Source organism: Panthera tigris, chromosome X (genome assembly GCF_018350195.1).
Source record: "Panthera tigris isolate Pti1 chromosome X, P.tigris_Pti1_mat1.1, whole genome shotgun sequence".
In the NCBI taxonomy this organism is placed as follows: Eukaryota; Metazoa; Chordata; class Mammalia; order Carnivora; family Felidae; genus Panthera; species Panthera tigris.
In genome coordinates, this window is record NC_056677.1 from 20,075,468 (window position 1) to 20,098,685 (window position 23,218).

At 39.6% G+C, this 23,218-nt stretch overlaps 1 protein-coding gene across 9 annotated transcripts in view; it reads left to right on the forward strand.

The window, feature by feature from the left end:
- ZFX (zinc finger protein X-linked) overlaps positions 1–23,218 on the forward strand; it is a 54,919-nt gene that overhangs the window by 23,782 nt on the left and 7,919 nt on the right. For 7 of the 9 annotated variants that reach the window (XM_042973714.1, XM_042973718.1, XM_042973712.1 and 4 more), the window contains one exon: positions 2,585–3,154. In XM_042973714.1, the coding sequence (XP_042829648.1) occupies positions 2,585–3,154 (570 nt within the window). Of the gene's footprint in view, positions 1–938; positions 994–2,584; positions 3,155–23,218 lie in introns of all 9 variants that reach the window. The other 2 variants (XM_015540098.2, XM_042973719.1) reach the window with 2 other exon arrangements.

Genomic DNA, 23,218 nt, shown 5'->3' on the forward strand with positions numbered 1-23,218 from the left:
CTTCTACTTTCTGCCACATGGACGGCCTCCGTCATCTCATTCTTAGTTTGCGGTAACTTTTATTTTCCTTACCCTTAGTCTCTTTTGTCTAGCCCACCAGTTAAAACACTCATCATAAGATAACATGTGGATTGTGTCATTTCTCCATTTTCCGTTCATGACCCAGCAGGTAACGTATAAACCTCAGGCCCTGCGCATTGTGACCCTTTCCTACTTTTACAACCCTGTCTCTCAAAAGGGGACAAAAGGAGCCCTTTGCTTCAGGAAGACAGTCTTACCTCACGCTCCAAACTGTAAGGAATAATAAATTCATGAAGTTCTAATACTATAAAAAAATGTATTCACAGTTTCAGATTACCCATGATTCCAACTGTATAACATTGTAAAGTGATTTTGCTAGGTTTTATAATGTAAAATGGTTTTATATCACACTAGCTAGCTACCCTTATAAATAAAACGTTGACTGGTTTTCCATTGGACTTGAAATGATCATAGTGCAGTATGTTAAAGAAATAGTGATTAACTTTATCAGGAAATTAAATATTAATGATTTTAAATCTTTAACTTTTCTTAAGTCTCTAAATCCAGCAGGGGTATATGTATTTCTCTGAACAACCTGGAATAGTCTTTTAGTTCACATTTGGTAACTTCACTTTGATAATGATCAGTGCAGAGGTATAATTCTTCATTAGAACATGAAGTATAATTACTGTGCTTTAAAGAGAGACTAGGCTCTTTGGAGAAAAATGTGCACTCTCTACTGGCTTAATCTTGCCACAGACAAGCCTGGGTCATGGGCTAAGTGGTGGATTGAAGGGCTGTTCCATTTTAGCCCTGGTTGGTAACACTTAGGGTGTTTGTTTACCTTTGAGCAAGTCACTTAATCAGTCAGGGCCTCCGTTTTCATGTCCTAATAATAATGAAACCTCTCATTACAGTTTTTCAGAACACTTCCCATATATTCCCATTTGATCATCACAACAGTCCTGTGAGGTATGCATGCCAGATACTACTGTCCTCATTTTATTGATGAGGAAACCAAAAGTCAGAGGTTAAATGACTTGCCCAAGGTCACAAAACAAATCAGTGTCCAAACTCTGTTCTCTGATTTAGATTTTGTAACCAGTCTTCTTGCCACTAAATGCTCTCATCCTCATGTCTGCAAAATGGAGGTTACAGTGATCTGTTGCTGGTGCTAATATTGAAAATATGGGAAACAAATGAGTATGGAACATTTTGTAGAAGTGCTATAGAAATTAAAGCAGACATATTTGTTTTATTATTTTTGGATGTGATTAAAATGGATATTAACTGGCTTTAAGATTTCTTACATTTTTAATGGTACTTTTGGCCCTGGCCGGTCATTTGTGTTGGTTGAACAAAGCCATGTGTCTTTGAGGGCCTGGCCAGTGACACACAGCCATTGAGTTAGACAGCTGCTTGGACTCAGCCTGGTCTGAGTCCCATCCAGAAGCACTAGTCGACAGAATGGTGTTTTAGGTAAGACTTTGATAAAACTTTGCTTTTCCCTACACTAGGATCCAAGATACTGGATTTGTTTTCTTTTATCTTATGTTAGTTTCTGGCAAGGATATCTGTTTTCGATTCCCATTTGTGGCATTCATTCAGAGTAATATTTCTTGAGCACCATAATCTGTGCAAACGGTGTGATCTTGGTGAAGTCATTTAACCTCACTGGGCTTCAATTGATTCAACCTTCTACCTTCATTCCTTAACTGCAGAGTAAGGTTTCTTATATTCTGAGGAGCTGCCTGGGGAGTTAGGGTATGGGGCGGGGGGGGACAGGAGGAGGCTGGATAGAGCTGGAATACCCTGGTGAAGTGGGGGCAGGCACCGCTCCAGTTGACCTTGGCCTCCATCACTCCAGAGCACCTGCGCTTGTGTGCATTTCATCTGTCCACAGAGATTCCTTAACCAGTTGTCTTTTCTTCTTAACTGTGGCCTTCTGGCCATCTTTTTCATTTATGCCCCAATCCTTTTATATCCTAGATTCAGAGGATAATTTCTAAATTTCCATAGTCATAAATAGAGGTTATTGGTGAGATATTATTCCAGAACAGAGGGGGAGAAAGGACAAAAAATGGATTAAAAAATACTTGTGAGAGATGGAAAGAAGAAAAAATATTGAGGAGAAAGAGAGCAAGAAGGAAAAAGAAATGAAAAACTCATATAATCAAGGGAAATGGTGTATTTGCCACCAGAAGTTACATCACTTACTTTTATAATCTTCCCTTAAGTACCTGTGTATATGAGCTTAACTTTAGTGAGCCTAGAATTTGACTTTCATGAATTTTTTTGTGTGTGACTGGCTCGGTTGCTTAGTTTTTCTGTATTTCCTTATCTTAACTTGATTTGGGATGAGAATAAAAGTTCATGTATTAAAAATTTCTGTTCTGATATGATTCAAAAATAGATTCCCTCTTCTTTAATCTACATTAATGTTTGAGAAAACTGTGGAACTAGTCTGTTTTACTGCTAGAAATCGAATAACATTTACATTATTTGAGGTAGACTTGCACACCTACCTGAAATTTGTGGTTTTAATTTTTTTTTTTTTTTTAAGGAGCTGATGCTACACACATGGATGGTGATCAAATTGTTGTGGAAGTACAAGAGACTGTTTTTGTTTCAGATGTTGTGGATTCAGACATAACTGTGCATAACTTTGTTCCTGATGACCCAGACTCTGTTGTTATCCAAGATGTTATCGAGGATGTTGTTATAGAAGATGTCCACTGCCCCGATATCATGGAAGAAGCAGATGTATCTGAAACGGTCATCATTCCAGAGCAAGTGCTGGACTCAGATGTAACCGAAGAAGTTTCTTTAGCACATTGCACGGTCCCAGATGATGTTTTGGCTTCCGACATTACTTCAGCCTCAATGTCTATGCCAGAACATGTCTTGACGAGTGAATCCATACATGTGTCTGATGTTGGACATGTTGAACATGTCGTTCATGACAGTGTAGTAGAAGCAGAAATTGTCACCGATCCTCTGACAACGGATGTCGTTTCCGAAGAAGTACTGGTAGCAGATTGTGGCTCTGAAGCAGTCATAGATGCCAATGGGATCCCTGTGGACCAGCAAGATGATGACAAAAGCAACTGTGAGGACTACCTTATGATTTCCTGTAAGTCTTGGGGTACAGTGATTGTCAAAGGTATTTTGAAGGCTGTCTTTCCTCATTTACATCAGGGGTGAAATTCTCTTGACTTCTAGAAAATTGAAGTAAATCTCATAGACCTAACTACATTGTTGTTTCAGTTTAGATCCTGTAACATGACTCAAAATGAAGAGAAGTGAAATAGTGCAGAGTAAAGAGTCGTTTCTCTGTAAGGACACAATAGAAAGATGAGATTCCTTCAGTCTAGAAAGACAAGGACGGAAAGGAGTAGAACTGAACTTTCTGAAATCATGAAGGATGGGATTAGGCTGTTAGAAGCCTTTATTAGGATTAGGAATCCTCTTGAAACTTTTTAAAAGGAGTTCAACTTGGAAAAACATGCGTAACCAAACTCCTTACATTCTTGTATGTGGACGTAGAGTGCTACTTATGTACTTACTCTACGTACATGTAGAATGCTATTTATATAACAGATAGCATGGAAAAGAGCTCTGGTGTAGTATCGAAACATTAAGTGATTCCAAAACATGATTTCAAGTATGATGGACTCATGGTAGGTTATTGAAGAAAAGTCAGGTATTATAGAACACAGTTGTACATTTGTAACCTAACGTCGGGAAGGATAGCTGTGTCTTACAACATATTTCTTGGTACCATTTTCAGAGAGAAAATCCTCAGTTGGACAGACCACAGTTCTGACCCAGTATGGGGATACTCATGCCTTTAGGAACTAAGCTTCAAACAAAAAAAGACTCACAGACTATTTGCTTATATAAATTCACAAGACTATTTGCTTTGCTTGAATACCTGTTATAATACAGGAATTTAACGTAAGCATATATTGGAGTCCACCAGCATTTTAGGACGTACCTTTTAAAAGTTCCAGATTTTGGAAATCCGACTTCTTTGTGTGAAGAGGAAGAAAATGCCTTCATTCAACACATGTGCATTGGGGCCCCCTACCGTGTGTTAGACGTGGTTGTAAGTAGTGCAGATATGGATAGGTGATAAAGAAACACCGAAAACCGTTGTTCTTAGCTTACAGTTTATACTACAGGAGAGAAAGATAGGTTGCACTGTGATGCAGAGGTGTGACTAAGTTGCTGTGGACACGAGAGGGAATGGCTGACCTTTGAACTCGTGGATGAGCTCTAGTTTTACCAGGTGAAGAAGGGCATGAGTGGGAGGGGGACATATCTTTGTGTACTTTCTGGTTAATTTGATAGAACAAATTTTTAGAAATAGAATTGCGAGATCAAAGGGTATACACATTTATAAGTCTGGTGATAGTATCTCAATATTTTGCCTAATAATAACTCCCCCACCAAGTTTATGAGAATGTCCATTTCCTTAAACAAATGACCAGCACAGGGTATTATTTTCTGTTTTAGTTTTTGCCAGTCTGACAGGGAAAAATACGGTGGCCTGTTTGAAGTTTGAATTTATTTCAGCAAGATAATTTTGGTAGTTATACAGAATAAGAATATGGTGAGGGAGAGACTGGCGGTAGAGAGTAGTTGAAATGGTTCGTTTATGAGATAAGAAGATCCTAAGTACCTTCGTAGGAATGGGGACAGAAAGAGGGAACTGGATTCAAGAGAGTTTAGGAAGTAAATGAAATGAGAGAAGTTTGGTGACGGAATAGGGGTGGGGATCTGAGGGAGGAAGGGAATTCATGGACGACCCTAAGGTTTCTACCTTGGGGAATTGGGTGCCTGGTCATACTGTTACCTGAAAGCAGGAGGAGATTTGGTGGGAAGATCATGATTTAGGACCTGTTAGAAGTTTGAGTTGCTTGCTGGGGACAATCTGGTGGATGTTTCTCCTAGGCAGTTGATGATATGAACTTGGTGCTTTTGAGAGAGTTTGTGGCTACAGGAAGATATTTGGGACAACGGCATATAGATATATGTGGAAATGGGTGGTGGTTCCTCACAGAGTGCTTTTTTTTTTTTTTTTTTTTAACGTTTATTTTGAGAGAGAGTGCGTGTGCACATGTGCAGGGGAGGGGCAGAGATAGAGGAGAGAGAGAATTCCAAGCAGGCCCTGCACTGTCAGCGCACAGCCCGATGTGGGGCTCGATCCCACAAACTGCGAGATCATGACCAGAACCAAAATCAAGAGTCAGACATCCAACTGACTCAGCCACCCAGGCGCCCTCCTCAGAGAGTGCTTGTAGAATAAGAGTGTCGAATATGGATCCTTTGGGTATTTAAGAAGTAGATAGAGAAGAGGCCATGAAAATCCGGAGGTTTTGGGAAGAGAAGGAGGAGGAAAATCTTTAGAGAGTGTTTTTAACACTGTTAAAGATGAAAAGAATTCCTGGAAGTGTCAGTCGCTGAGAAGAGAGAGAGGAGCTGTTTCGTTAAGAAGTTAGGAGATTCATTGGTGTCTTAATTGCAGTAGTTTCAATAAAGCATGGGCCAGTGGTGTGGAGATGGAAGAGATGAGCTGTAATGGATTGAGAAGTTGGTGGAAGTGAAGTAGGTGAAGCAGTTTCTATAAATGGCCATTTTGGTCGGTGAATGGACAAAAGAGGCAGGAGTACAGCTTTTGATGTTTGGCTGGATGGTGAAAGTGTGTTGAGCATATATTTATAGGCTTACAGGTGCAGGACACAAACCATTGGACAGAGAGACTCAAGATAAGGGAAGGGCTACCAGATGGAGCAGTTCCAGAGAAGGGGAAGGGAATGAGGTCCAGGGCAGCAGTGGAGGGCTGTTCGGTGAGGCCCCTCCTCTGAGACAGAGGCAGTAAAAGAAGCTTTAGAATGTTGGGAGCAGAGCACCTGACTGGCTCAGTCGGTGGAGCTTGCTACTCTTGATCTTCGGGGTGTGAGTTCAAGCCCCACGTTGGGTGTAGAGATTACTTAAAAATAAAACCTTTAAATACATAGCATGTTTAAAAAAAAACGAATGTTGGGAGCTATTTTCTTTGTGTAGCAAATTTACCTGCTGATACGAAGGACCTGCAGAGGTTGGGTGGAAAGCTGAAGAAGAGAGACGAAGGGTTGAAAAACCTTAGTCTTACAGGGAGGGACCAGGGCGGGAAGCTTAAGAACTCAAAGGATAGATTGCCTCGCTGCCTTGAGTGGCCCGCTGAGGTTGGAAGTCTGAAGTTTGTATGTAAGATGCAGCATTTAGGATGAAAATGCCATTTTTTAAGTATCACTGCCAGATTTTCTTCTGCAAGACCAGGCAACCCAGAGGCAAGGCTGGAGAAAGTAAGGAGTTGGGTTCATTGTGCTTGATGAGGGGAAGAGGACCAGATGAAAGATTCAGGAGAAAAGCCCTCCTGGTTTTCTCCTTGACTTCTCTTTGCACTTAAACTCGTTTTCTCAGGAGTGAAATGCAAAGCGTTGGTATGACCTTTAGCTGCATTCTCTCACTGTCTCTTGCCTTTATTGCTCTTCTAGGAAGTTCATCCCTCCAAGAATGTCATAACACCAAACCAAACAAAAAAACAGGAGTTGCTTTAGTAATGATTGACATAGTATACTAGATTCTTACATTGTATTACGGAGTCCAGACTTGTAAAATTTTCATTAAAAACCTTACAGTTCTCTTTCTTTTAGGCCCTGGGTTTCTTAAGGATGGACACAAACTGCTATTGTTGTGTATTTTTGTATATTTTATATATGTATATAAATATGTATTTTAAGAACATAGTGATAATTTATTGTTTTCCTTTTAAAATAGAATGTCACATCCAAGCTCAAAGAATACAAAGAACACACACACACACACACACACACACACACACACGTTACCTAATCTCCTTATTTTACTATAATGAAATGGTTTGATTGCTTTTAAATTGGATTTAGAGATGGTGACGTCTTTGTTTTTGTTTTTGCTTGTGTCTTTTGTCTTCTCTATTACGCAGGCACTTCTTGACTCATTTTTCCTCCCTTCCACACCATCGTCTCTTTTCCCTTCAAAGTGTGGTCATGTTAAAAATGTAATTTACTATTGGCTTCAGAATCAAACCAATTGGATGCTTTAGAATTAATTAGCATTTCTCTTGTTTCTGCCTCCCAGTGCTGCATTTTCTCTTAAAACCTAAATTGATTTCAGAAGTTTATGATTGACAAGAGCTTTGTGGTAAGCGTATAGAGGAACTATGGCCTGATTTTCTCCATGATAGAGAATGCACAGATGCCATTTTTAGCAGTCCACTTTAATGCTTTTCATAACATGGTGAGAGATGGTAGTATCTATGAATTGCTGTGATGTTGATTCATCACTTTACGGGTCAAAGAACATGACCAGAAACTAAATACTCTTCAAAAATTCCAGTAAGTCATTGGATCTAAGAGCTTAATAAACAGCTTTATAAAGTCTTTAGTTTCCATCTTGGCAGATTTCTTGGCTCTGAAGGTCTCATTTAAAATGATGATGGGGACACCTGGGTGGCTCAGTCCGTTAAGCGTCTGTTGATTTCGGCTAAAGTCATGATCTCATTGTTCGTGGAATTGAGCCTCGCGTCAGGCTCTGCAATGACAGTGTGGGGCCTGTTTGGGATTCTCATTCTCCCTCTCTCTCTCTCTCTCTCTCTCTCGCTCTCTCTGCCCCTCCCCTGCTTGTGTGCTCGTTCTCTGTCTCAAAATAAATAAAACAAATAAAAAATAAAATGATGATGAAGTAGCAATTCTCATTATGTACATTGTCATAATAGCGTATATAGACATAAATGTCCTTTGTCACAGTAGAGCTGCCTTTGAGGCCAGGATGATCTCTTTATCTCGTCTTTGCAGTCTAGATGTTAAGATGGCTTTTAAATTTGATGATCTGTTTCCTGAGTACAATAACTATCCACTGCATCTTGGCCATTTATGTATCTTCTCCATTAAACCCAACGCAGATAGGTATGAAATAAATATTTGTTGAATATATAAAGACTATAGTTGAAAGTCTGTGGGTACCATGCCATATCTAAGGTGTTAATAATATTTCTTCCCTCCCGAAAGCTAGTGGTTCTTACTTGGTTCTGGTTAGGTTAGATATGGTGGTACTGAGTTTTCTGGGTCTCTGAGAGATGGAATGTTGAGTCATCGACTTGTTAACCAAATTGGTTTTCAGTTCTCCTTTAATCCAAGACAGCTGCCAGACATCCCTTATTTCTTTGCAGTGGTCTTCAGCCTCCCAGAGTTTCACTTTGCAGCTGCATAGTCAAGACGCTATTTTGTTAAACATCAGTTTGTACAATAGGGAAAGTTGGAGAAGATCTGGTGATCATGAGTGAGGCACTGCCTTACAACAGCTGCAGGAAGCAAAATATTCTCTGGGTGCCTCTTATATTAACGTGATCAACAAGAAGTCATTCTTTAGGTCTTGTTGACATATCCCATGTCTTTTAATTAGAACAGTTAGGTAGAAGATGACCAGGAGCTAGGTATTCCTTTCTAGTCCTAGATTCAACATATGTGTTAAAATAAACTTTGTTTGGTAACAGCTTTAACACATATAACATCATGTAACACATGTCATACAGTTTCACCCATTTAAAGTGCACTTCAGTGGTTGTTAGTGTATTCACTAACTTGTGCAGCCATCATCTAATTTAAAAAAATTTTTGTTACCCAAGGAGAAACTCCATACCCTTTAGCTATCATTCCCATCAACCCTTTCTCCCTGTCTCTCCCAAATCTATGCAACCCCTCATCTCCTTTCTGCCTGGATAGCTTTGCATATTATGGATATTTCATGTAAATGGAATCCTATAATGCATCGTCTTTGAGACTGGTTTCTTTCACTTAGCATAATGTTTCCAACGTTCATGTTGTGGCACGTGTCAGTGCTTCATTCCTTCTTATAACTGAAGAATACTCCATTGTCTGGGTGTAAGTTTTAGTCCATTTGTAAGTTTCTACTTTTTCGGCTGTTTTATCTGTAATATTAACATTTGCATACAAACTTTTGTGGACATATGTTTTCATTTCTCTTGGGTGTGTATATATATATATAAGAGTGGAATTCCTGGATCGTATGGTAACTCTTATGTTTAACCTTTTAGGGAACTGCCAGACTGTTTTCCGAAGTGGCTGCACTTTTTTTTTTCTACCAGCAGTGTATGAGGGTTCCAGTGTCTCCACACCCTTTGTAGCACTTGTTAATAGTGTCTTTTTTGTTTTGTTTTGTTTTAAATCATAGCCATCATTGTGGATGTGAAGCAATATCCTGTTGTAGTTTTGATTTACATTTCCCTGATGGCTAATGATGTCGAGCAGTTTTTCATGGTCTTGTTAGCCATTTGTACGTGTTCTTTGGAGAAATGTCCACCTTGCCCATTTAAAAAAAAAGTTTTTTAATGTTTATTTATTTTTGAGAGAGAGAGAGCATGAGCCAGGGAGGGGCAGAGAGATGGAGACACAGAATCTGAAGCAGGCTTCAGGCTCCGAGCTGTCAGCACAGAGCCTGACGCGGAGCCCGAACTCAGGAACCGTGAGATCATGACCTGAGCCGAAGTCAGACACTTAACGGAGCCACCCAGGTGCCCTGATGCCTTGCCCATTTTTAAATTGAGTTGCCTTTTTACTATTGAGTTGAAAGAATTCTTTATATATTCTAGATACAAATCTCTTATAAGATCTATCATTTACAAATGTTTTCTCCCATTCTGCCAATAGCCTCCACTTTCTCGATAGTGTCCTTGGATGAACAAAAGTCTTACATTTTGATGAAGTCCGATTATATATATTATTTGTTGCTTAAGCTTTTGGTGTCATATTTAAGCAACTGTTGCCTAATCCAAGGTTATGAAGATTTACACCTGTGTCTCCTTTTAAGAAAGTTTTATAGCTTTGGTTCTTATCTTTAGGCCTTAGGTCCATTTTAAGTTTATTTTGGTTGATGGTGTGAGGTAGATAAGGAGCTAACTTCATTCTCTGGCATATGGATATTCAGTTGTCCCAGCACCATTTGCTGAAAAGACCGTTCTTTCCCCATGGAATGTTTCCGGCCCTCTTATTGAAAAATAATTGTAAATGTGAGGGATTAATTTTTGGACTCTTAACTCTGTTTCATTGATCTGTATGTTTACCCTTATGTTAGTTCCATGTTGTCAGAGTGGGTAGTGAATTTGCACAATTTACTACCCTAAATATTAAAGTCTAAATTTTAAAGCTCAGGCAAAAATGCTTAATTCGGTCATAAAAGGTGTAACAAAATTAATAAGTGATGGCGACATTATGTGTTCTTATGGAAAACAAGGGTACTTGGGGTCTGTCTGTCTGTCTTTTATAGTAACTTCAAAGGAAACAACTAATACGCCTCTGGAGCATCGGATCCTTCCTGCCAAAAACTGGACGGTTGGCCAGAGAGTTTATTTTCTAACGTAAACCTATATGATGCTTCTTTTCTCGTGTACATTTTAATAAAATGCATGCTTTCAGTTATTTTAAGCAGTTTAAAAATAGCTAAACTAAGAAAACTCGAGCAAATAATTTAAGCCTAGAACCCTTTAAACTAGTTTGGTTAAATGAAAGTATGTCATCGCTTTTAACATGTTGATTATAAAATTGGAAATTTTACTTTGTGCAGGCCGTAACTTTAATAAAAGTATTTGATGACACTGAGTGTGGAGTAGTAATATATATAGCTGTGTTCTCTCCAGTTTAGTTGTTTTTATGTTCTCAAGGCCAAAGGTGTTTTCACTAAGATAAAGTTGTATTCAGAATACTATTTTCTACAATATGCAACTGCTTGTATAAACGCTGAATGTTAATACGTCATTAGATTGGTTAGTTCTTAACTAATGCTTATTAAACTCTTTTGGTCTGGTGGCATATGTGTAATGACGTGCATTTGGATTAGTATTGCACGGAAAGAGCTCAGGTGCTAATGTGTGCAAAATGCTTTCAAGCCCATCAGACCTATTTTCTAATGACCCTGGAGTCAATTTGCATTTCTGTCACAAGATGGAATTAAGTTCGTTTGGTGAGGTTTGTTGTTAATAAAGCTCACTTTTCAGGGGGAAAATATTTATGACTGTATTTGCGGTTTGATTGTTATGAAGCCAATTTGGACGACTTAAAAAAATATTTTTTAATTTAAGCTTTTTTAGTTCAAGAGAGATTATTTAGTTGGAGATTTGTTAACAAGTTGGTAACAATAAAAATAGGTGATAGTAAACCTTCAATAGATAGTATCTGTGTGTCAGTACTTAGTATATATTATTTTCTTTACACACAGCCTTATAATGTTGGTATTATCACTGTTTTTTACAGATTGGGTAATAGGAACAGTTCCAGTAACTTGACCAAAGTTACACATCCAGCTGGCATTAGGTGGAGGATTTGAAATCAAGTGTGTTTTATTCAAAGTGTCTGTCTACCCTTCACTCTCATATTGCCTTCCTTCATGTTTGTATGTGTGTGTATTTATATATGTCTGTATATAAAGGTATTAATACAGAGCGGTAGCGTTTGGCTTAAATAGTGCTTACTGGTGGATGGAAGAGGCAAACAGAATTCAGTGATTGTTAAAATTTATTATTGAATACCCAATTTCAGCAATAATTTAGGGGGCCCAGTTTCTTTTTTTTATATTAAAAAATTTTTTTTAATGTTTATTTATTTTTGAAGGAGAGAGAGACAGAGTGTGAGTGGGGGGCAGGGGCAGGGAGAGGGAGACACAGAATCTGAAGCAAGCTCCAGGCTCTGAGCCGTCAGCACAGAGCCCAACGTGGGGCTCGAACCCACAAACCGCGAGATCATGACCTGAGCCGAAGTTGGACGCTCAACCAACTGAGCCACCCAGGAGCCCCAAGGGGGCTCAGTTTATTAGTTAACTCATGGTAGAAACCGTGCAGACAGCCTCCAAACCCTCTTCCATTGGTTTTCTACCTAAATGTTACTTTTCTTTCAACTTTGTTTAAATGAGGAAAAGGAATCATACATAAGCTATTATTTTTACTCTTGTCCATGTTTACTTTCCTTGTGCCTTCATTCATTCAAAAACATTTATTGACCAGCCACGATAAGCTAGGAACCTTGGTAGCTGTTAGAGATAAGCAGTGAAAGCCTCTGGCTATTTAGAGTCCAGTCCTGGAGGGAAGACAAACAGAAACAGATCATTACTGTTGATTGTGAAAAGATGCACAACTGAATGTACAAAATATTTTGGAAGCACTAAGGGAAGAAGATAGTGGGGGAATTTTTGGTAGATGAGTGAGCTACATGCTATGAAAGCATTGTTTATTTATTTTTTTAAACGTTTATTCATGTTAGAGTGTTGGGGCGGGGGCGGGGGGGGTGGTGGTGGCAGAGAGAGAGGGAGACACAGAATTCGAAGCAGGCTCCAGGCCCTGAGCTGTCAGCACAGAGCCTGACGTGGGGCTCGAACCCATGAACCACGAGATCATGACCTGAGCTGAAGTCAGCCGCTCAACCGACTGAGCCACCCAGGCATCCCTATGAAAGCATTATTTATAATAATAAACCATAATAATGGTGTATAACCAAAGTTCTGTGAAAGCTTGATTGAAGACATAAGTCAACATATTTCATCTCCAATCCTGTGCATTTCCTTCCCTCCCATCTTGTTCTGAAGCAAATTCCACACGCCATTCCATTCATAGGTATTTCAGTATATGTATCTGAAAGACAAGGGTTTTTTAAGCAAATGAAACAATGTCATGATCACATCTTTAAAAAATAATTTGAGGTGAGCTCATTTTGAAGGATGAACGGGTGACTAAGGGAGGGATGTCACAGAGGAGGGAGGAGGGCATATTTAAAGGCAAGGAGATGTGAAAGATCTTGGAGTGTTCAGAGACTCTTTGGAGTGCAAATGACAACTTTGGCAAAGAGAATGTAGGAAATGGAGAGAAATAAGATTGGCAAAATAGGCAGGGCCCAAAATAAAGGCCTTTGAATGCACTAAGAAGCCTGCTTTACCTTTTTGATGTGGGGAGCTGTTAAAAGGTTGTAAGCAGATTAATAACAACGTGGTTAGGTGGATTGTTTAGAGAGATCATCCTCTTGGCATTGTTGACAGCAAGCAGACAGGAGTAAAATCAGAAACAAAAACTGCACCACGGGAGATGATAGTAGTTCAGGTAAGAAACCAGTGACAATACTTTGAAATAAGGTTCTCTCAGTAGATTTTGGCAGAAACTGGTTCATGACATATTTAGGGAGTAGAATTTGGATTAAATGTAGGCTTGAGGAAGAGGGAGTGTTCAAAGCTCACTCTCTGGTTTCTGGCTTGTGCAGCTAGGCAGATGGCAAAACAATTACCAGAGGAGGAGCATGTGTGGACATGTTGGAGATCTGTCCGGCTGCTACATATCGATGTCCCTTTGGTGCCCCTGACCTCCTAGTTTAGGTGTTTTGACCAGTTGGTCTGATGTTAGCTCCTACTTAAGTACAACTTTTGGTCGTGGTGGACTTCCAGTAAAAAGTGATTCCGGGAATGAGTGAAGAAATAAATCCAAACTTCCGTGTTTAATGCACAAACTCTGAGAATTAGTGCAATCTGATGGTTTATTTACTGATTCTCAGGGCTATTAGCATAGGAGACGGTAAAATAGTCGTTTATTCCTTTGTTCTGTGGGCTGATGGCTGGACGTTTATGTATCTTACCATTATTTTTATATATGCACTCTGTCATTTTTTTGTTTCTCAAACCATTTGGTAAGCCACAGAATAAAATTTTAGAATTTTAAAAAAATACATACCTTCCTGGGAATGTTTCTGAAATGTGAGAAAAGTTTTATTTAAAGAAGACATATTGAGAGGCGCCTGGGTGGCTCAGTCGGTTAAGCGGCCGACTTCGGCTCAGGTCATGATCTCACGGTCCGGGAGTTCGAGCCCCGCGTCGGGCTCTGGGCTGACAGCTCAGAGCCTGGAGCCTGTTTCAGATTCTGTGTCTCCCTCTCTCTGACCCTCCCCCGTTCATGCTCTGTCTCTCTCTGTCTCAAAAATAAATAAATGTTAAAAAAAAAAATTAAAAAAAAAGAGAAATGTTTCTTAAAAAAAAAAATAAAGAAGACATATTGAATAAGCTTTAAGCTTGTTTTGATAAAATTAAAAAAAGATTGCTATTAATCCATCTAAAACTATAGTCTTTACTGTGGGTACTCTGAAACTTACTCTGAAATCACCAAAATTAAGGAATTAAAGAGTTTTCAGTTTATTGTTCAGTCTGGATGTCAGTTAGATTTGTATCAGTTGTAAAGCCCTCAAGTAAGGCAAATATATTGTCTTCCCCTCTCCCCACCAAAAATCACATTGGGTGAAAAGTCTGTATCTTGAAAGCCTTAGAAGCAATTGGAGCTTCAGATTGGCCTCCTGACTCCTATTTATTGTTTATCTGCTTGCAGCCTAGACAAAATTGTCCAATAGCTTGCCCTTTGAACAGATCTGTGGTTACTTTGTGGGATGATGGGGGTTGGGGAGGGAAGAGAGAGAGGTGGAGAGAGGGAGAGAGAGAACGTGCCTTTCGTTTGAGGATCTTCCAGAAGCTCTTCAGTGCTTCAGAAGCAGTGGAATCAGTGCCTGCAGCTTAGAGCCAGCCATCCTTCCATATGGACGCCAGCCCTGCTGCTCGCTAGCTGTAGGAATTTGAGCAAATTACGGACTTCTCTTTGGCCTTGGTTTTTTTTATTTGTAAGATGGCAGTCCTACTACCTGACCTGTGGGCTGATCAGAGATCCCATGTACCGGGCACCCAGCATGGAGCCTGCCTGTCAGTAACTCTGGTCATTGTTGTCCACACAGAGTCTCTCCCGTTGGTGGCATCAACCAGGGTGGCAGGACTCACTCAGGACTGGCTTTACTTGAGACCTTCCTGTTGTCTCATCAGGGAATTCCTGGGCAAAGGCAGGCAGGCACGGGGTGGGATTGTAATAGTCATTCCTTTCTTTCCCCCCTGAATTTATGGAATTAAGAAGCCAGTTCTTGGTTAACTAGGTTTAGTTAGTGCCATTTTAGTAGTGCACTTTGGCAAATATTTTTCATTAGTTCTATCTCCAACACCATGCTAGAGATCACTGTGACTTAAGACGGGCGCTTGAATGGCTCTGATCCTTTAATTCCCTTTCTACAGATTAAGGCTAATTTCATTAAACCTTTGAACCTGTCCAGGAAAGTTTCAAGAATTAAAAAGGAGATCAGACTGTAACTAATTCTCTGAAATCTTTTATAGGCTATATAACAAAAATAAGATGGGATTTTAACCCCAGAAAGGGTTCCTGAGGAGGAAGCTAAGAAAGGGAGGTCCAAAAGTGAACTTCTAAGTGTATTTACCTACAAGAACATTTGCTTACTCAGCAGAATGCTTCCTGCAAGTTACTTAGTTTTTTAGGGGCTCTCGTTTCCCATCCGTAAGGTGGACAAAACACCTGTCATCAGGCTGTTGTGATTGATCTCATGATAAAAGAGAGGGACACCACTCACCACAGTGTCTGGGACCTAACAGTTGCTTATGAGCTCAAGTATCCTTTTAAGAGGAACTGCCCATCTGTGATATCTTTACCAATTAAGTAGCTACCCGCCCACACAGGCAGTCTTAGGACTCGTTGAATGGTATCAAGCTTTTATTCTGTAATTTTTTCTTTTGATTGGATTTTGGGTTTAGAGGTTTAACAATTGAAGTGATTAAGTAGTAAGACTGTTGGACTTGTCAGAGTAAGTTAGAACAGGCTTTTGATTCAGAGAACCAAATTCCTTCTTTCTTCCACAGCAATACTGACTGCAGCTCTTCTTAAAAGGCCCGATTTCCCTCCTTGATGTTAATCCTAACATTCACGCCTGGGGATCCTGTTAAAACTTGGGAAAAGATTTGTGTATTCAGACTGTCTGTCCCTTGAAGTAAATTATTTAGGAAGTGAAATTGTCTTTATTTTTCTTTCACATTAACCTGTTCCAAGATTTACAGGTAGCTTCTAGTTCTGGAAGGCTGGGATTTTGTGACTGAATCCTTGTCTTCCCTGTGGATACTGGTCCATAGGTTTATAGGTTTCAAACTTAATTAGACTGTCTTAGAGACTGATTCTGTCCTCTAGCGTGGGATTTCCTTCTGAATTGTTTGTGCCTTCTAAGAAATATATCCTTAAGTTTGACCTACTTCTCCATCCTCTTAGGTTTTTTTTCTTTGAGTCCTCCTTCTCCCAGTGATTTTCCTCTCGAAGCTTTTTCTCGTTCAGCTCCATTCTGAAGTAGTTGCTTTCTAGGCTTAATGTCATGCAGACATTTTTCTGAAAATGTCCTTCTCATTTCCTGAGATTAATCCACTGTTTTCTGGATCCCCATGCCACCTTTGTTCTTGACTTACTCTCTTATTGTAATAGACCACATATTGAAATAACTTCTTAAGGAGTATAGATTGTATACTAAAAAAAGTTTTATTCTACCTTATACTTGACTGATCATTTGGTTAGGTACAGACTTCTAGGTTAAAAAGAATTTTCCCCGAGATCGTGTGATGCCATGTTTCACTGTCACCTAGCATCCAGTGTTACAGTTTAGGAGCCTGATGCCATTTTGACTCTCATTCTTTTGTAGGTGTTTCTTTTTCTTCTGAAAGCTTTAAAGACCTTCTCTTTATCCCTACTGGTATGAAATACCACACAGTTGTGCTTAGTTTGGTGTAGGTCTTTTTCATGCATTATGTTTTCATGCATGGTGAGCCCTTTAAATCTAAAGAATCATGTTCTTCAGCTCTCTGAAATACTTCTATTTAATATATTGCAAGAAGAATCTCTGAAATTTCAAACACAGAAAGTGTATACCCCAACATCTGTCTGAACCTGTATGTTCCAATATGGTAGTCATTAGCCACATGTGGCTCATTAAGTTTAATTAAGTGAAAATTAAATAAAATTAAGTATACAGTTCCTAAGTTGCACCAACCACATTTCAAGTGCTCAATAATCACATGTGGCTAGTGCACATATGGATGTAGAACATTTCCATCATCGCAGAACGTTTTATTGGTTAGCACTGGTCTGTATAGGCTCAATGAAATTACAAAAAACATGTTCTCTTTTTTAAAAGTCAAAGAAGTGATGCAGAAGTTCAAAGAATATATTACAAGACAGTATGAGGCAGATAGAAAGTAAACTAATCAGAAAGAAGTTAAAGAGAAAAATAAAAATATGATCAAGATAAAAGCCACCATAGAAGCAACTATAAGAATAAATATATCTCCGTAAATAAGCATGGGCAGAGGACCCAGCTTTAGGAAATCACAATAATGAAATGGTTAAGGAAAAAAAGGATACAAAAATGTGGAGAAGATGGCTAGATACGGGAGACGGGTAAAGGAGCCAGACACAAGTGAAATTCTGAAAGAAGGGAACAACCAGTGAAATACAAAAATATTTACAATGGAAGAAATTTTCCTAACATAAAGATTAGAATCTTTTAGCGAATTTTCCTAAAATAAAGATCAGATCTTTCTTGTTTCAAGAAATTAACAGAATGATAAAACTAGCAAGTCATAATCAGTAGTGACGTTTAGTGAACTTTAAGGATAAAGAGTATAATGACATGCACACAGAAGTACTCAGTGTGTGATGACAGTGGAACAACTCTACAAAGTTCTGAGAAAATGTAACTTAAGAATTTTATAGCCAGCCAATTTGTTCTTCAAGTAAAGGCCACGGACTGACATTTTCATGTATTCAAGAACTCAGGAACTGTAGTATCCATTAGCCCTTCTTGACAGCCCACCCTATTTGGTAATGAATCTAGCAAACTGAAGGGTCAGTCACTAGAACCGTAGAATGGAGAAACTGATAAAAGGATTGGTAGTGAGTATTGGCATTCACTTAGTACCAAACTATAAAATATTTGGGAAGTGGAGGTATGTCAGTGTGTTAATTTCCACATCTTTCATAGTAGGATGACAGCAGATACTGGCTTTAAAATTGATTCATGTATTATAAGCAAAATATGACTCTAAATGTTTTTGTAGTATATTATCTTTAGAAGGTTAAGAAGTCGTATAATGGCAAAACATTTACTCGAAGATCAGCATTCATATATTTAAGAAATGAATGTTGTCTCTGTACTGTATGTCAGACTGTATTGTAGGCACTTGGGATACATCAATGAACGAAACAGATGTCCGTGCCTTCCCCTCCTGGAGATTATATTCTAGCAGAGGTACACTGACATAAATAAGTGATATGGTATAAGTGATACCTTAATGGGAGAAGAAAAGAGTATAAGGAGGATTTGGGGTTGCAAATGTGGCCAGGGTTTGCTAAGAAGGTGACATTTGAGCAGAGACTTGACACGTACAAATCTGAGTTTGGGAGATAGGACTAGAGTGGAGATGCAAAATTGGGAGTTGTTGGCAGATAGGTGAAATTTAAGCTATAAAACAGTGACACTGCCAAAGGAGTGATTGTAAATAAACTAAGACCCAAGACTGAGTCCTGAGGTTTACGACATTAAGAGGCCAAGAGGAAGCCCCTGAAAAGGATTGAGGAGGTATGGCCAGTGAAGGAGGAGGAAACCAGAGAGCTTGTGTCCTAGAAGCCAAGTGAGGAAAGTGAAGTAGAGTCAAATGAATGCAGAGAACGGGTGACCTTGATGAACACTTCTGGTCAAGTCATGGTCCCGGCTGAAGTGAGTTTAGAGGATATGGAATAACAAGAATTAGAGAAATGGGATCCAGAGTTTTTGCTTTAAAGGGGGACAAAGAATAGTTTGTTTATATGCTGATAAAAGTGATCCAGCAGAAGGTGTGGGGGAGAGGGGGGCAGGCTTTAGCTGGGAATACAGGTGAGTTGTCTATGGGAACATGCCGGGTTTAGTTCCGGGTAGGTGGGTAGATCTGTTAGTGGATCTTCCAGTTGTTTCAGTTCTCAGTGAAGTGAGAAGATGAACTGAGAGCGAGAATGGGGAGGTGAAATTAGAGATTTGAGGAGACAGACTTAGAAAACAGGAGGGAAGGTAGCAGGAGAGGTTCGCTTCAGGTTCAGGGTCATGAATTTAAAGTGAAACCAGTGTGCGTGCATGCATGGGAGAGTGCATGTGTGTTTCTGGTCAGATTTAGCTGCATAGGTGCTGGTGGAGAGGCGTAGAGGAAAATTGCAATTAGGCTAGATTGTGGTTCTGCCAAGCCACTATGATGAAATGAAAGGAAGGGGTAGGGCAAGGGATGGGAGAGCAAGGGAATGGATAGACCGTGGAATTAGATTTGTCTTGGTGTTGATTTCAAGTAAATTGTAATAATTTTTATTTAAAAATGCCACGTTAAAAGGGCGCCTGGGTGGCTCAGTCCCTCGAACCTCCGACTCTTGATTTCGACTGGGGTCATGATCCCAGGGTCGTGAGATTGAGCCCCATGTGGGGGTCTGCTCTGAGCATGGAGCCTGCTTGGGATTCATTCTCTCTCTCTCTCTCTCTCTCTCTCTCTCTCTCTCTCTCTCTCTCTCTCTCTCTCTCCCTCCCTCCCCCCCTCCCTCCCCCCCCACCCCCCTCTGCCCCTCTCCTCCACTTGGTCGTGTGTGCGCTCTCTCCAAAATTTAATAAAAAAGGGCATATTACAGTATCCAATTTTCATTAAAATATCCGTTCGCTCTTCCTTTTATTTATAAATATGCATAGGGAAATGTCTAAAGAATGATCTGTAAATTGATAATACTAGGTGGTAGGATTTTTTTTTTTTTTTTTAAGTAGGCTCCACACCCAGCGCAGAGCCCAACCTTACTACCCTGAGATGAAGACCTGAGCTGAGATCAAGAGTAGGGCACTTAACTGACGTGATCCACCCAGGTGCCCCACTAGGTGGTGGGATTTGGTCACATTTTTATTTCCTTTTAAGGTTGTATTTTTAAGTAATCTCTACACCCAGCGTGGGGCTTGAACTCAGAACCCCAAGATCAAGAGTCACATGCTCTTCCAACTGAGCCAGCTAGACGCCCCTATTTCCTTTTGTATTTTAAAAATACTTTTCTTAAATAGTAAGCTGTATAATTTCTACAAGAAATTATATATATAGCACAGAACAAGAAGCATAAAGGAATGGAAATAGAAAAATAACGTATTGTCTAAGTTCAGGGCACTTGAGGTTTTCTCGGGGCTCCTGGGGGAGATGAGACTGAAGGCAGAAGGCACTTTGCTTTGCTCAGAGGTCAGTGGCTAGACTGTGCAGTTTGTAATTTATTTGGTAGGAAATGGGGTACCATTGTAGGCTAGAGAGTAAGGGGACTGGATCTTCATTTTAGGGAAGCTGACTAAGGGCTGTGTCTAGGGGTATTTGGTAGGAAACGTAGGAAGAGAGAGATCAAATGGTGAAGAGATCTTTTTTTCTTATGTTCATTTGTACAAAATGCAATTCCGCTGCAATCCAGTATCACAAGTTTTTCTATTTTGGCAAATATCGTAATGAAATTTGTCTAGAAACTTAGGTGAGAATGACAAAGCAGTATTACCTATTTCGTAAGGTTTTTGTGAGGAGTAAATGGGACATTTTAAGGGCCTATCATCATGCTCGCCATGAGGTCCAGGGTCCATAAATGTTCCCGTTCTCCGTCACAACCACCATCCTTCCTTGCTATGTAGATTGTTTATCAGTTTAGTTTGGGGGATTTTTTTTAATTAGATCAACATTCGTTTAACAGTTGACTTGAAGTAGTGTACTCCCCCGCCCACCCCAGTAATTTTTCTTTTCCAGAAAGTACTGGGTTTCTGAAATCTTAACGAACTGTGTTTTTAGACACCATACTATTTATTAACATTGCACATAAACATCCTCGATTTTCGGTCTCTGAGAGATTTTACTGACGCTCCTTTGAGGCAGTATAAAATACTGCCTACATTTTGCTATAGTTTTGTTGTTACTAATGAGATTGTCGATAAGTCCCATGTTTCTCAGTTTTGAAGTTTAAAATGTCGGATGAGATGTAAAGATTATTCTTATGTAAGGCTTGAGGAAACTGTGATGCCAATTTTGCTTTAACAAAACTAGAAAAACTGCCAAGAAAATCTACTAACATAGTGATGGGAACTGGTTGGTGGGACTATTGGCGTTTTGTTTTGTTGTAATTCTAAATTTTATACAGTAAACATACATGTCTTAAAAGAATCAGAAGATGAAAATGAAGGTCCGGGTTCTAAAGATAGGCGCCTCTTCTCTCATCCCTCACTCATTAGCTCACTGACTTTGGGCAAGTCACATGCCATCTCCGAGTCTTTTTTTCTCTATCTGGAAAAGGTAAGAATCAAAATAACAGTACATACAAATGATGAGGAAATAGCAAAATGTCATGCCAATGGTAGTTATTATTAGAAGTAGTCTTAATTTCCAGAAATTATGCTCTTCTCTTTTGGCCTAGTACCAAAGCTCTAGTCCTTCATTACCACATTAGAAGAAGGCACTTAGGCAGAAATCATACGTATGATGAGTCAGTTTTATCAAAGGCACCTTTGTCTGGTTTTAGAAATGCATTTTTAATGGTAGCTCTAAAATCACAGGGAAAGTTTGAGTAGTTAACAGAACCATCGACGTGGGCCTTTCTTTTTTTTTTTTTTTTTTTAACAAATCACTTCTGTAATATTTCATATTCAGAATAATTTCCTAAGTTGAGTTAGTGGGATAGATTCTCAAGGTGAAAATCTGAAGGTGAATTCTGCTTTTGTTTGATAATAGAATAGCTTTGCTTGGCTCAGGTGAGCCTGTATATTTCAAATGTGTTTTCCCACACATTTATGAAAGCAAACAGAAAGGTCTTTTACTCCGGATTATAGGTAAATTAAATACATGACATTTTGCAAGTTCCAAAATGATTAGATTTCTCAGTCATCAAACATCTTCTCTTGTGAATACCAACAAACTAACCTGTGCAAAACAGCTAGCCTGACCTTGTTTTTTGTAAACACAAGGACATTTGATTTTCCAGTACCTGTTAAAATCAGTTTTGACACACGAAGGGCAAGCTTCGTTAACAGCATCAAAGGGTTCAGAGATGATTTCTCTGAAGATGTAACAGATTTACTCAGGACTCTCCTGTGAGTTTGGTGAGATCTTCATCCTTCTAATGCTACCTCAGTTTGAAATTCCAAAGCTCCCTTTAAGAAAATAGCCTTGGCTCAGTCAGCTGGGTATGTCATAAAAATATTTAGCTTTGAAAAAGGGTAAATACATACCAGGCCAGAAATAAGGTCTTAATGCCAAATCTTTCTCCCTCCAAACCATTTTTATAAAGCATAGTCAAGATACTGGAATTTAGGTAGTTATGTGCAGAGTTCAGGGAACCTTTCTTTGTTTTTGTGGTTTTGGTTTTGGGAGTTTTTTTGTTGCTGTCTTTTGTTTTTGTTTTTAGAGAGTGGTGGGCAGAGAGAGAGGATCCTAAGCAGGCCCCATGCCCAGTGCAGAGCCCTGCTCAGGGTTCCATCTCAGGACAGTGAGATCATGACCTGAGCCAAAATCAAGAGTCGGATGTTTAACCGACTGAGGCACCCAGGTGCCCCTCTTTATTTTTTTAAACCACGAAGAGCTTAACCAGCTGATCTCTTTGAACCTTCATATTGTGAAGCTTGTCCCGGATCAGCTCATTTTCTCAAACTTATTAAGCTCTTCACCCAGTCTGCCATCTTCTCACTGATAACTGCAGCCCTTGCCTGCAGTTTCATGTCCACAGTTGGAGCCATCAGCCTTGAACTCCTCCAGCTTCCGACACTACAGCCTTCCCTCTTAACGTACCTTCCCCCAAACGTACCGTTTGCATCCATGTTTACCGCCTCGAGTTTCAAGAGGATAACATGTTGCTCCCCCAGTCTAAGGGAAATTTCTTCATCTTTGCCTCCAGTTTCATCTTCCCTTTTTCCTCTAAGATCTTGATCCACAAGTTTTGCCGTGTCCTCTGGCTTCAGCTTCTTGTTGTACTTGCTCCCACAGACTGAATATGCTTGGGTATTTTTATTAATTAAACAGAAAAGTCCTCGACCCTGCAACCCATTCTAGTTAGTGCCCCTTTGTTCTCCGTTTTAGAATGAGACTTCTTGAAGAAATGCACACCTTCCACTTTAATCTGACCCCATCTAGCCTTCACTACACTGTTTTTCACCGGGAGCAGGAGTGACTTCCGGGTTGCTGTGGTCAGTACAGACCT